The sequence below is a fragment of the Scomber scombrus genome, chromosome 22 (genome assembly GCF_963691925.1).
Source record: "Scomber scombrus chromosome 22, fScoSco1.1, whole genome shotgun sequence".
In the NCBI taxonomy this organism is placed as follows: Eukaryota; Metazoa; Chordata; class Actinopteri; order Scombriformes; family Scombridae; genus Scomber; species Scomber scombrus.
In genome coordinates this window covers 8702472-8717164 of record NC_084991.1, presented here as the reverse complement: position 1 = coordinate 8717164, position 14693 = coordinate 8702472, and the positions used below count along the sequence as shown (strand labels likewise).

Below are 14693 nucleotides of genomic sequence, written 5' to 3'. Positions count from 1 at the left end.
ATGTCACACTGTGGAAGCCGCTCTGCTCCACAGTTATTAAGAGTTACTAAAACTTTCTCAGCTGGATAGAATACAGTCCAACAGGATTTGGCATCTCTTCTCCAAACACTGATAACTCAAACTGATTAATTGTACAATATTGATGGCCCCCTTAGGTGTGACAAGATGTTAAGTCCTGGCAAGGGGGTGGGGGGTGGTGGTATGAGGGGATAGTTGTATACATTTGTTTCGTTTGTGCTTTTTTGTTAGTTTTTTATGGTTTTACTTTTTTTTTTCTTTTTGTGTGTTTGTTCTATCCCTAACTCTAAAGCAAGGACACATTTGTGACACGCAATGTATTCTACAACTGCTTCCTGAATAACAAAACAAACATTTTTGATTAGGATTAGTAACTGTGACCTCAGTATGTGCTGAGCGGGATATTTTACAAGCGAAAAACAAACCTGTTGGTGGTTTCTGGTGAAGTCTTTCTATGATAAGCTACTACCAGCCGATAAACTCCTCACTCAGCCGATTTATTGATCTGAGTTACTTATTTTTGGATTTATCACTGTGTTGTTGTTTTTTAATTATTTAGTATGTTCTGTTTCTAAACTCTTGATTTTAGTACTGAATGTCGAGAATTTTTAAAAAACATAGCAAAAAGTGTAGCATTTCTGCTGCAGGCTGTATCCTTGTCCATTCGCATCACTCTTGAACTTTGAAAGAATTTAAGTAGAATATATGCATAAATTTGTCATATATGCTGAATGATAAATGCAAAGAAAGAAGCCTGGATTCAATAGTGCATAACATTTTGAATACACTTAGAAGCAAGGGCGAGTTCACAACTCAATATAAAATGTACTTTTATATGAGAGTAAAACACATCTGTTTAAGCTTTTTCACCACTGAGAGTAAAGTAAAATATTTTATGAGGTTGTCATCTTTAGAGATGGATTGCTAAATGCAAAAGTAGTAGTAAAAGGCGAACATAGCAATAATTCACTTCCTTCTGGTGTACGCAAGTTGACATCTGTGCACCAACCTGACAAGAACCCTTGTCTACCTGAATTTCTGGCTGCCTGGTTGTGGTTATGACTGGATTTCAAAACATCACTGAAAAACGTTGTTATTTTGCCATTGCTCAACCCTGGGAGGTTTTTCTAAATGTGGACTGGTTCATTCTCAACTTTCCAGGCCTTTGTATAGATCCACATATGCAGGCTTAAAAAATCAGAGTGCAGAGGTTTTTCAGACTCATTTAGAAGCAGTTCTGCAGTGGCCCTGTTGGGTGTGTTCAGGCAGTAGACTAATGGGAAATGGCGCTGACTGTGCTGGTCCTCCTAAAAACAGCAGTGCACACAGCTGCATAATACCTCAGCACTTGCCCATTACTGTGTGTGCTGCCTGTGTGTCGAATGTGTGTGACAGGTGATTCACAAATGTGTGAATAAAATGGTACAATATGTTCGTGGGGGCAGAGAGAATGGTTTATGTGCATGTTTGGGTTGTAGTGTCTCTGAGTGTGCGGTTTTGAGTGACAGAGAAAATGCATGAAAATGTGTGTATGTGTGTGTGTGTGTGTGTGTGTGTGTGTGTGTGTGTGTGTGTGTGTGTATGAGCTAACTTATCCATGCAGTCCAGGCCTGCAGTTAGCAGTAGTGTGCTAGCTGAGGTGGAACGGTGGAAGGCAGATTGCTTGGGGAGTGCTATACTCCTCCTGCTTTTCATTTAGCGGCTTAACCAATCCAATCCCACCAACAGGAGAGGAGATTCACAGTTACTCTCTTTACTATGTTTGATAACAATGCATGAATTATCCTTTGAAATTACTTTTTGCATGCATTTTTTAATTAAAACTATTAAAGTGAATCAATCATTCGCTTTTTTCCCTCTTAGGACCCCAAGCATGTAAGTCGCCAGCAGTTTGTCATACACTGCTGCTCCTCACATTCAACATTTTAAATTAAAGAAAATTAGCTCACACTTTTCACACTGAGTGATGGCAGTGACTGAGCACATTTAGAGGATTCTGTGTTAAAATATTGTAAAAGTTCCCCATTTAACAGAACATCTAGCTCTTGGTTTCCACATTTCCAGGTGTGTGTTTGAACACACACCTGGAAAAGTCTTTATAGCTTTGTGGTGAAATCAATGAAAAGGTATTCAAATCAGAATATAAGTTATTAATGTATTTCAGAGGCCTACGGGTTTCCGACAAAGCAGAAAAAAATCAATCTAAACAGTACATTTGCAGCTATGATACAAAACAACGAGCTGTTAATGTTGTGCTGTGCCAACTAGCTGTTACAAGTCTAGTTAGCCTGCAGGGTTGAGGAAATTGGAGTAGCGACTCGGTATAATAATGAGTAGATTGATGAGAACGGGTTGAAAACCTTTATTATATTGCTTGAAGCATGTGTTTGTATGTTTTCATGAATGTGCTGGGCTGAAAAGGCTGCACTCATTTCTGTATGTCAGTTTTGTTACTATAATGTGCTTGTGCATCTATTGAATGTCAAATGTCAAATGTCAAGGGGTATTCCTACAATTTTACACATGAAGTTCAGTTAATTTGTTAAGAACAGTTGTTTTTTATGATTTCATCAGGGTTATCTTGGAATTGACAAGAGACGTCTTTCTCTTTCTTCGGAATGTCTGCATTTTAAACTGGAGGTGTAGGATTTTAAAATAGCAGGCCTTATGGAGTTAGAGGGATTTTATCGAAGACTCTACTGAGATGTATTACGGGAATTGCAAGATCCAGTGTTTTCTGAGCTTTACCAATGCTAGCGACAAGAGTGATGTCATCTTGGTCTCTGCTGTGTTGATCTTGACTATTTTTTAAATCCACTTCATGTATCATTGGTGCTGTAGTAAATCTCTAGAGTATGTCTTTAACTCAGGTAAGTTTAAGATGTGCCTGCTCCATATTTGAAGGCGATGTCTGCACTGTCTGTGTAAGGCCTGCTAAAATTAGCCAAGTAGTAATGGATGACATTGAGCTGACTTCTCCATTTTGCTGAAGCTGGATGAAAGTGTTATTGTATCATACTGTATATGTGCCCTTTGTATAATAAAAATAAAAAACAAGACTTAGTGACTTTGAGACACAGAAAAAAAAGACAAAACTTTCTAAGAATCTAGGAAGGAAGAGACACAATTGAATAAAAAATCCAAAAGACACAGTAAAACAAAAAAAAAGTGAATCTGAGACAGCAATAGCAGCAAAAACTGTGCCAAGGAATTAGCAATATTAATCGAGAGGGAAGCAGTGCGACAGAGAAAGATAGAAAGCGAGGAGGGGGGAAAAAAGGCAGTCATGAGAGAAGAGGGAGGCTGTGAGGGTTGCTGGGTAAAGCAGGGGGAGATAAGAGCTGTTCAACAGGCCCTTAAGAACCTGGCAGGCCCACGTTTGAACTCTGAGACTCAGTGGATCAGAGGCAGAAATCTCTTGGAATTAAACCACTAAAGCTGAGAAGAGAAGAAATCTTTGCTTTTCTCTTTCCCCACTGACACTAATCTGTGTCAAAAAAAATACTTAGTAAATTTTATTATGTTTGGTCGATCAATTTGTGAAGAACAATTTGTTCTTACGGTTCCTACAACTCAAGCCAAATGCGCAACTGCGTGAACACTTACTGTAACTTTTTTCTTTCTTAGCAAATTCAAATATTTACAAAGTTGTAATGTAATTTCAGATCTTGAATTTGAATATGCATGAATCTGCATCACATGCAAACTCAGCCAGACGTGCACACAAACACCATGGACATCTGTGTTCCATTAAGCACACACAACAGACATCCTGCGAAGACATAAACAAATAGGGAATGAGAGCTCATTTGCTATATTCTGGGCAGAGGAAAATGCCGGGATGACATTTGGCTGTTTATGAATGTATGTGTGTGTTTGTGTGTGTATGTAACTGGGTCTTAAGGAGAGAGCACACTCCTGAGAATGACAAGAGAAACAGCGTGTATGGCATGACTGTTGCACTGATGAAATTAGCGCTGTGGAGATGTAAACAATCCTGAATTTATCAAGACAACACGTAAACATGGAGGTTTGCAATAACAACAAATGGCGTCAACAGCAAATGAAAATGGGAGCAGATGAGACTTATTAAAAATGTGATAAAAAAATGTAAGAAAAGTTACAAATAACTATAAGACGGTTACAAATAATTGCCTGATTCTCTCTGCGGTTGATGCCTGTATTTGAAAGTTTACAGTATCTACAGCCTTTGGATTACTGTGGCAAGTTTCATGCAGTCTTCATGAGGAGTATACTATAATATTTATAATGTAGGCTTCTTCATTTAGGAGTCCAGATTCCAGAGCTACTACTGCAGGAAACTTTGTACTGACTGTGAGATGTAAGGCTGAGAACACGTTGGAGGTAGCCACTGCTGGCATGTTTTTTTAATCATTTTAACTTTGTAAGACAGCAAAGAAAATCTTTTACAACAAGCAGAGAGGAGAATAAGAAACGAGGAGAGAAAGTTTCAAACGCAGAGATTAAAGGTTGATTCTTCCCCACAATAATGTGAGCTCTCATATTTGTGCGTGCGCGCATTCTGATCATGCACAAAATTAAGCTGACCTAGCTGTCTAGCGGGTTAGCGAGGCTTTTCTGTGTGCGTGCTTCAAAAACGCTGCAGAAATCCACTTAAAAAAGCCTATAACCACCTTAAGTTCAATCTGAAATGGAATCCAACAAAAAGTAGCAATCTTATTTAAGCTTCGACCTGAGTGAGAAAAGGGGGGAAAGGAAAGAGAGAGAGAGGGGGGTGAGAAGAGTATGAAAGTAAGAACAGATGAGTCAGTTGATGTCTCATCTTCAAACTCCTGACAGCCTCCAGTGTCTGATTCAGTGAGTGAATCAGCTTTAATCAACTAGCCTCCATCTACAACCTGAGTTCTTTAGAACCTTAACCCTCTGATTGCTGTCACTTCTGAACACTTCTTATGATTAATCACACAAAAAATGGGAGTAGGGTACTTGAATGTCAATGTCAGGAACACACATTATGTAATTTTAGCCCCCTTCTATTAGTTGTAAGTGCATCGGCTTTATCTGTCTTTCTTCAATATTCCTGCCTGAGGGCAGCAACAGTGAAGTGCTGAGTCTTCCCACATTCAAGTGAGGAATAATATATCCCCAGATATATTAATAAATAAAGAAACAGCATAATGGCAATATTCACAAGGACAGCTGCTGTGTGGTGTCAAGGTATCATTCACAGCAGTTCTCATTCTTTATTCACATTGTGGGTGAATGCTGTTTATTAGATTTGTTATGACATGCTTTGAGAACTCCTACTTCGTTTGGAAAAAGCTTTATTAGTAAGTGGCAGCGCTGAGGAAGAACGCTTTAATTATATTTTGACCTGAATGTTAAGTATTTTTATGAAAGTTACATTTTGATTCAAATTTTCCCCGTGAAAAACTTCTGCTATCAACCTCTGAAAGGCCTTTTTGTGTTTATTTATTCAGAAACTGATAATATAACAGTCCTTTTGTTTATCATGATACCCATTTTGTAAGGTGCTGGTAGCCTTTAAGCCTCAAACATGTGCGGACTGTAGCCCACAGTGTATTAGCTTCTATTAATCAAATGTAACAGAGCTTACAATAAAATGTTCTTGGTATAACAGCACAGAAGTATAACATTACATAAAAGGTCCACACTATGGATGTACTCTCAATATAAAAACTATTCTTTCTATTCTAACCACTCTTTCAACCCTCTCATTGCCACTCTGATCTTCTCCTCCCTGTGCGCCTCCTCTTTTCCTATCATCTTCATGAGGATGGATACTTTGCCCTTGGCGCACCACTTGGTAGTCTGTATGGCATGCCGGCCAGTAAGTAAAACTATGTGGATGGGAAAAATGTGTGCTTTCATTTGTGGTAATGAAGATCATACTGAATTAAAAGGTGCTATAAAAATAGGTAGATTCAAAACCAGACATAAACAGTGAACAGACATAAGAGGAAAGCAAAGGAATGCTTAAAGAGTAACTAAACTCTGAGCTGTGTTACTGCCCTCTCTGGTTGAAAGTTTCACCTCTGACTCTGCTCTGTCACACCTGTAACAACAACCAACACTGATGTCAGTGTCCTGGAGTTCAACTGTGCATCACTGCAAGTTGAAATATTAATTCACTGGTTAGCAGTTAAGGAGAGCTCTGTCCAAAGGTCCATCAGTCTGAATGGATGTGGTTGGTGGGTCAGGGCTGCTCGTTTGACTCACAACTTATTCAGCAGAACAAGAGAAATAGTGTTTTTTAATTTCATGTGTTCTTCTTCCAGGTTAAAACTTGGTGCCCACTTTACCAACAATGCAACTTGGCTTAATACGCCAGACTGTACAATGATGGGTAGAGGCTGCTGTAGTTTTAACCCACTGGCCTCAAGCAGAAATGAAGGGCAGGCTACCTCACCAACTTTAAATCTTTCTAATTACACACCCTCATATTTTTTTCACTTTCAAATTTGTAGTCTTCAGCCACAACTGATGCTGACTCAAGAACCTAAGTCAATTTTTATCAGACTTTGCCCATCTCTGGAGCCACAAAAGGCTTCAAACAAGTTCTTTCACATAAGGGGTAGTACTTCCCAAGACCTGTAAAAAGATTTTGATGTGTAAAGTAAGAGCTGTTAGAAGAAGGAGGGGAAAAGGTGAAAATCTCAAAAAAACAAAAAGAGACAGAATAGATAACTGAGAAACCATCAAGTGCACCAATAACAGTAGAAGAGAAGAGGAGAGGGCAGCCGAAGAGCAGAGATGATGTTTGTATGTGATGATATCAGACTGTGTTGCTACTGTTGAGAAGTCAGATCCCCCAGTGAGCTGGCAACCAAAGTCACCTTCTGGCAGCTGTCTACTGTCATCTACTAATGCACTCACAACGACTTTTGAACCTCACAGTTAATGACCAGGGAGGTAATGGAGAAGGATGTAGGCCATGAAGAACTCTATGATAACAGTGTGGTGGACTGCGCTAATTTGGATTTTGCACACAATCAGGACAACTGGGATGAATTTACATAAATATATAGTGATGTAAAGCATATCACCATTAGGGTCACCAGCTGGATATCAAAAGTGTGTATGTTTGTATATGTGTACCATATGCGTGCATGCCATTCTGTGTCCCACTTTTGAAGCAGGAACACAAAGGTTTATGGCGCCCCCTGTGTCTTGTGTGCAAATTACCTGAAAATCCCTCTCCTCTAGAATCTCTTTCCTCCACCTCACCAGGAATGCTGCGCACACATAGAGATGGAAATGGGAGAAACCCTCTGGTTCAGCCTAGAGAGAAAGAGAGAGAGAGAGAAAGAGATGAAAATGTTAAGCACACATGTTGATTTACAGTAAGTTTAACACAGTGGTGAACTGTGTTAAAACAAATACCTCCGTGACAGATATGCATTGTTCAAATAGAAGATTGAGAATGTAAAGGAAGGCTTTCAGGCCATGCCTCAAATAGCTCTCGCCTTTCAACACATTTTATTTGAAACATTTAGAACCATTTTTACATGATTTATTTAGTCTGCTGTATACACAAAAACTGAGACAAGAAATGAAAAAAAAAAATGGGTAAAAAAAGCAGAATATAAAACCAGAAATTTGCATTTGCAGGGCGACTGAGACAAAGAAAGATACAAATCCTCTCTTCTTTGCATGGCTTTTTATTTCAGCCCCTCGTTACGTTTGGCGGCTCACTTTTTTATGACTCGGCAACGAGCTGGGGAATTAAAGAGGAAGAGAGAGACAAAAGGATGAAATGCTCCTTGTTCTATTCATTTTTCTCCAGAGCCCTATCACACGGAGGATAATTACCCAGGCCTTTGAATGCAAGTGACTTAGAAGTATATGCCCCCTTAAAGGTTGGGACACAATGTAGTATGTGAGCTTTGCTGAATGCATTCTGACATGCTTGTCAGAAAGCATTCTGGGGGTTTACGTACCCACATATGTTATTTTAGCTTAAAATTCATGGAATTAAAGTGTGGAATTGCACTCATGAATCTCCTCTGTGTGCACGACCCAACATGTAGATTTACATGAGTGGAGGAAACACACATGAATACACTCAAACTCTTAGTAATAACACAGAGTCATGAATTATTCTGCAACTGTGCTCTCTGATGTGTCTACTTTGATAGTAAGTAGTGGCAAAGATGCAACGCTGCATTCAAATAGGCTTACATTTTACAACCTTGGCTTTAAGGAAACATTCTCTTTAATTCTATATTATACTGTGGTCTTTTCGGTGCAGGTGTGTGCGTAAAAACACCCCAAAAAAGGCTATACATACTATAATAACTCAGCCATCTTTAACAGATTTGTCCACTAATTTACAAGGACTTCAATTACACAAAGAGAAAAGTATTACTCATTTGCACATTATCTGGGTAATGTAACCTTAAATTAACTGCAAGTGGAGCTCTTTAACCACAGCACTCATTTGTGTATAAGATTGAGGCCTTGCCATAACTGAAAGGAATTAGGCAGCAGGAATTAACAGAAACTGCCTGTCTGCTGTGATAATTGAATTTGCCTACAGGAAGGAAAGAAGAAATAAACAGATTAATAGTATGTCGACATATTTTAACACAGAGATGTCGTGGTAATCCTAAAAAAAAACATAAACGCTACTTCTTTACTTCATTGTTGTTTCTCTTGTGTTCTCCTGGACAGATTGATCCCCCTCTACCTTTTTTTCTTTTTTTTTTTACATCTCCTGTTGTTTGGATTTCCTTTTGCTTTACCTCCCACTTAGTTAAACCAATTTACAGAATTTCCCAACAGAGAGTGCATTTGTAAGTGAGAGAGAGAGAGAGAGAGAGAGAGAGAGAGAGAGAGAGAGAGAGAGAGAGAGAGAGAGAGAGAGAGAGAGAGAGAGAGAGAGAGAGAGAGAGAGAGAGAGAGAGAGAGAGAGAGAGAGAGAGAAACAAATAAATTGAGTAATACAGAGAGAGTATAGTGTAGGGGGTGAGAAAGAAAAAAAAAGAGAGGTTTGTGAACAGTGAAGCGGAGCGTGATGTGAGTTGTAAACTGGCAGGTGATTGGCTTGTTGGTCTAACCTTGCAGCTCCAATCCAAACACACACGCAAACACACATGAGTGAGTATATGACTGGCACACGGGAGCGCAATGTTTATCAGCCCCCGAAGATTTGCACTGTTTTAATTTCCTTTCTTCTGCGAGTTTATGTGTGTGTGTGTGTGTGTTTGTGTGTGTGTGTGTGTGTGTGTGTGTGTGTGTGTGTGTGTGTGTGTGTGTGTGTGTGTGTGTGTGAGTGCGAGTTCACGGTTGAGGGCGACGCTGAACTCTGTAAAACTCTGAAATCCACTCCATTTCTCTTTCTGCCGCTCTTTTTCAATCACCCCCTCCATCTATCCTCTAGCTCTCACAATCCGTCACCTCTCTCAGTCTCATTCAACAAAACACCTATCAACCACTCCTGTGTTTCTCATTCTCATTAATAAGACTGAGGCAAATGTCACACATGAGAAAATGATTCGTCTTTATCAAAAACATCTTCTGTTAACAAGTAATCTTGATATTTTGATTTGCCTCCAATCATTTCCATAGCGATCCACTATTAACTTGAAGTCAATTGCCTCTGTGGCTCAACAAGAAATAGTTTGAGCATGTAACCTGTAAAACTAAAACTTGACTATTTTTACATGTCTGTTTGTTCACACATTAAACTAGATGTAATGTATTCATTGGTGAGCTTTAGAGGTGCTGGTAGGTGTATTTTTGAACTTTGGAGTAAGCCCAGCTAGCTGCTCCTTCCTGTTTCCATTCTTTATTCTAAGCTATGGTAAATGACTCCCTCACTACATAAAACACAGACATGACAGTTATATTAATCTTCTCATGCTGCCCTTGGCAACAAAGTGAATATTTCCCACAAAGTAAAACTTTTTTTTATAAATGTATAGAAAAGGAAACTTCAGGCGCTTGTGTCTAGGAAAAAAAAAATCTACAGATTATTAATGATGGCAATATCTGTTAGTTTCAGTCCTATGCCTAAACTAGAATATACAAAAAAAAACCCTACATTTTGTAAATGAAAATAAATGTTACATCTTTCTCCCTCTATCCCACCACCCATCCTTCTTTCTCTATGTCTACTACCCATTTCTCTCTCTAACACTCCTTCCCTCCCTCCTGCCCCATCCATTCGCCGCTGCTCATGCTTCAACTTGAGCTTTTCTCATCATTATGATTTGCAAAATAAAGTTTGTCAAGACAGTCAAGGTGACTCCGTCAAACTTGTCTCCACCTCTCTCCTCCTCCATTGTTATGCCTGGTCCTCCACCCCCCCTTGTGTCAGGGCAGCCATATTGGCTGAGACAGGCAAGACTCTGACTGACAAGCGCCGCTGATCAAAGTAGGGAGAGTGGGGGAAGGGGGGGTCGGGGACGGAGGGGAAGCAGTGGGGGAGAAAGGGCGATGGGGGTGCAGGGAGAGGAGTCAGTAGGGAGAAGGAGAAGAAGTAAAGGGGGAGTGCATGAGCGACGTGGAGGGTAAGGAGGCTACGAGAGCAGGAGGTGAACGGAGGAGGAGAATGCACAGTGAGAGTGAGAGTGAGAGGGAGTATTGCAATGTCACAGCGTCTTTAAACTGCTGTGTTGGCTGTCCGACTAGTCAAAACGTCTCATCCTTCCGAAGCAAACCGGCCTGACGTGGGGCTAACCCGATACTCTGACGAACCGAGTCCAGACAAGGTCAAAAGGCAATGGTGCTGTGGGGTGATGTAATATGAAACTAGCAGATTTAAACTGATGTAATAATTACACAGATGGAATATGATGAAGCGCTGGCATATGAGCGCTAACTTTAAAGCTCTTTCCATATCGTATGTGAATAAGCATGATTGTGTTATTAACTGCTACGAGCTGTACAAGTACCCCTCCTTGTCATTCATCCCTGGGGGCTGGGGCAATGTGTACAGTGTGGGTGTGAGGAATTTAAACGCTAATAGTTGGTTGGTTCAACTAGCGAATCCTCTAAGAACAGGCTTGCTTTTCTACAGCCTAAAGAGCCAAGTGGTTATGTAACTGTGCACGCCTCCAGTTTCCTCGCAATGCTAACGCCAACTTCAAGCACTTCACACGGCAACGTAGTAGGTGGCGGTAATGCACCGTAACGCTGGTTGCCACCCGCCATAAAACGGCTTCTCTCGTATATATACTTCATACCGCCTATTAAATGAACGGTTAAGTATGACATTACGAGCACACTGATCACACTGAAGCATACTCAAGCAAGACATGACTGCATCACATGACTGACGCCTGTTTCACCTGGTGTTACACTGTATTTGGTGACCCAACAGATTCTATGACCTGCATTGTTGGAAATAGTACTCAGATCCATTACTTAAGTAAAAGATTACCTGCATTTAAAAGCATGCTTAAGTCATAATTTAGAAGTATTACCAGCTAAATTTACTAAATGTACTTTGTTAAATGTATTAAACATATCAGATACTTCTACTTAGGTAGTTCACAGAATCTAATGGGTAACCAAACACAGTGTAACACCAGCGGCCGCTTCAAATGTCTGTAAAGTGCTACATCTATTTCCAAACAGGTGTTATTTGGATAAACAGACCACATAAGAAATCTGCATGTTTACTTTCTTGCCTGAAAAAATACTGAAACTTAATAAATTGACAGTTGTTTTAGATAGATAAATGTGCTAAATGTTTAGGCTGGCTCGTGTTCTCGCTCTAAATAAAACCAAAATCCACTTAAGCATAGGTTTTTGTCCCTGTGTGCGATCCTCCAATGTGTCTTGCTTTAAGGCTACATTTTAAATTACCAAGAGCCGGGGTTAATCGGAGAGGGGAAAAGCATCAAAAAAATAATAAAATCAGAATTCCCACCTTGCCGTGGAATTAGTCCCTGCTGCGTTGGCTCAACCTCACTCTATTAATGTGTGAGATGAATTTGGTGGGAAAAAAGGAAAATGGTGTAATTTGTAATGCGAGAATATACTATGAAAATGAAGATAATGTGTATGAATGCAAGAGGAAACATATGCTTGACAAGAAAATTAGAAACAATGTGATCCAGCCCGGTACATTAACTCTGCAATAAATGTTACCATTGTGACACTTACAATGTCTGCTTCATGCTGACAGAGAGAGAGGATAAGGAGAGAGATAGAAAGAGAGAGAGAGAGAGAGAGAGAGCGAGAGAGAGAGAGGGAGAGAGAAATACTGTTGCTCACCAGTGTGAGTGCATTTATGGATGACAGTAAGACCCAGTGTCTGTGTGTGTGTGTGTGTGTGTGTGTGTGTGTGTGTGTGTGTGTGTGTGTGTGTGTGTGTGTGTGTGTGTGTGTGTGTGTGTGTGTGTGTGTGTGTGTGTGTGTGTGTATGACCAGGTCCTGTCCACAGAGGCCTGCCTTATTGCTTGGAATGACCACGGGGCCAACCATTACCACAGATAGGAGACAGAGAGGCAGGAAAAGAGAGAGGGGCCACTTCCCCCCTGGGATGGCTGCACAATCTGTTTCTCCGTCTCTCTCACACACACACACACACACACACACACACACACACACACACACACACACACACACACACACACACACACACACACACACACACACACACACACACACACACACACACACACACACACACACACACACACACACACACTTCCACATCCAGTTATTCAGTTGGCAGGTGAGTGTTTTATTCACTTTCATTTAAGAAGGCATGTAACCTACTGTATGTGTAGCTTGATAACTGACTTTGGTACAACTTTGTGAGTGGGTTTGAATTAAGGACTGAGGTAAAAATGTTATCTATTTCTTGGTTTTACTTGAGAGGAACAATTCTATTTTTCATTAAACCATGCTGTCAAAGAAATTAAAGCTCAAGGGCTGTATTTCTTTACTGAAAAACCAGCTATTTCCTTGCTTATGGCAGTAAAACTGGAAGGAAGAATGAATCTGCTTTGTAAATATTCAAGGCTATGCCTCATTTTAATATTTGGTTTTTCAGTAATTGGGGATTTTTTAAAGTTTAAGGTTCTGTCATTCACAAACACACTACGATATTTTTGGTTAGCTGCAAATATGTCACCTCACCATGAACTTTTAATGTATTAAATTATTTAATCCTACATATTTCCTTCATTACTTTATTTCAGTTAACATTAAACTAAGAAACATAATGTGCTCAAGTCAGCCAATCGTTACTATGCATTATGGAAGGTCAAACAAGGCATTAGGAAAAATGCAGCATGTTAAAAATATGCTTTACAAAGAGAAGTTCACCTTTAGATGAGATGAAGCTTAATGAAAATGAAGACAGCATATTAGAGTTGAAACATATTTCGATGTAATAGCTGTATTACTAAGAGCAGCAAAGAAAAGCCACATCTAAGTAACAAGAATCTTTGCGTGACAATATGTAAAATGAATGCAACGAATTGTAACTGGCTACTTCTGTTTGATTTGTTTAGTCGGTGCTCTTTAATCTCAAATTGTTGCTAATCATTTGATCCCTGTTGCTGTGAATTACCAAATTTCACACCAGGAATTGATGCACTTGAACACATCTAACACAAACATGGTCACTAACAACACTAAATAGCTCCCTGCTCGGTAAATGTAACAACCCATATGGAAAAAAGGACCATGTTTCAGAACCTGAAAATGTCACGGTATCTCTTTAACAGCCATGCTAATTCTGCCACACTGTGCTACTTGCTAATTTCATGCTCTACGCAACAGGGATAATTTGGTCCCTGTCTGTCTGTCTTTCTGTCTGCCTTCCTGCGGGGAAGAAGTGTGTGTGTGTGTGTGTGTGTGTGTGTGTGTGTGTGTGTGTGTGTGTGTGTTTGTGTGTGTGTGTGTGTGTCTTTACATCATCCTTCCTTGTGTCTTTCTTTCTATGTTTCTCCTTCTTTTCTTGAGATCAATAGTGAAAAATAGAGAAACAGTGAGACAGGAATAGAAGACTAAAGGGAGAAAGAGACACAGGGCAAAAATGGACAAAACAGTGATAGAAAAAAAAGACAAAGGATAGATATCTAGAGAAAAAAAAAGCAATATAATAGAAGAATGGTGGAAATGAGGGAAAAGGGCAAGAAAGACACTGCAGATAGCCACAAGACAGAGAGAGAGAAGATGACAGAGATGGAGGGAAAGACAGAATAAGTGCTGTCTTGTGCTGGAATGGGCTGCTGAACAGATGGCCACACCGCAGAGAGAAGACCACAGTGGAGACATTACAACACTCAGGTTAAAATCTCCCCTGGAACACACACACGCACACATACACAGAGGCTCAGTGGCAAAGGGCAAAGTCTTTCTGTTTATTATGGGCAGACTCAAACACTTTTTAGTCACATCTTTCTATTTTGTGGTGATTAATGGATTAAGGTTATTTATCAAAAAAAAAGTGTAGCAGTCTGTTTTGGAAGTCAAGTTTCTTTAGATATTTATATATAATGAATAATTGCTCTTGCTGAAAAGTAGCTTATACAACCATTAACTTATCTGTAATTCAGAAGTAAGGTCGGTATAGCATGAGAACAAACAGCAAAACATGAGAGAGAAGCAAAGAAAGACCTTACAAAATACTTAATAGCTTGTGTTAACAAAAACATTCTAACCAAGGTCAGTCTATGAGTGCTTACACTGAGAGCAAGCACTCATGA

General features: G+C 39.8%; 1 protein-coding gene across 2 annotated transcripts in view; it reads right to left on the bottom strand.

Annotated features, from left to right (window-relative positions):
* The window catches only part of tbc1d22a (TBC1 domain family, member 22a), a 128944-nt gene that overhangs the window by 18879 nt on the left and 95372 nt on the right, over nt 1–14693 (bottom strand). For both annotated transcript variants that reach the window (XM_062443847.1, XM_062443846.1), the window contains exon 13: nt 7207–7302. In XM_062443847.1, the coding sequence (XP_062299831.1) occupies nt 7207–7302 (96 nt within the window). The remainder of the gene's footprint in view (nt 1–7206; nt 7303–14693) is intronic.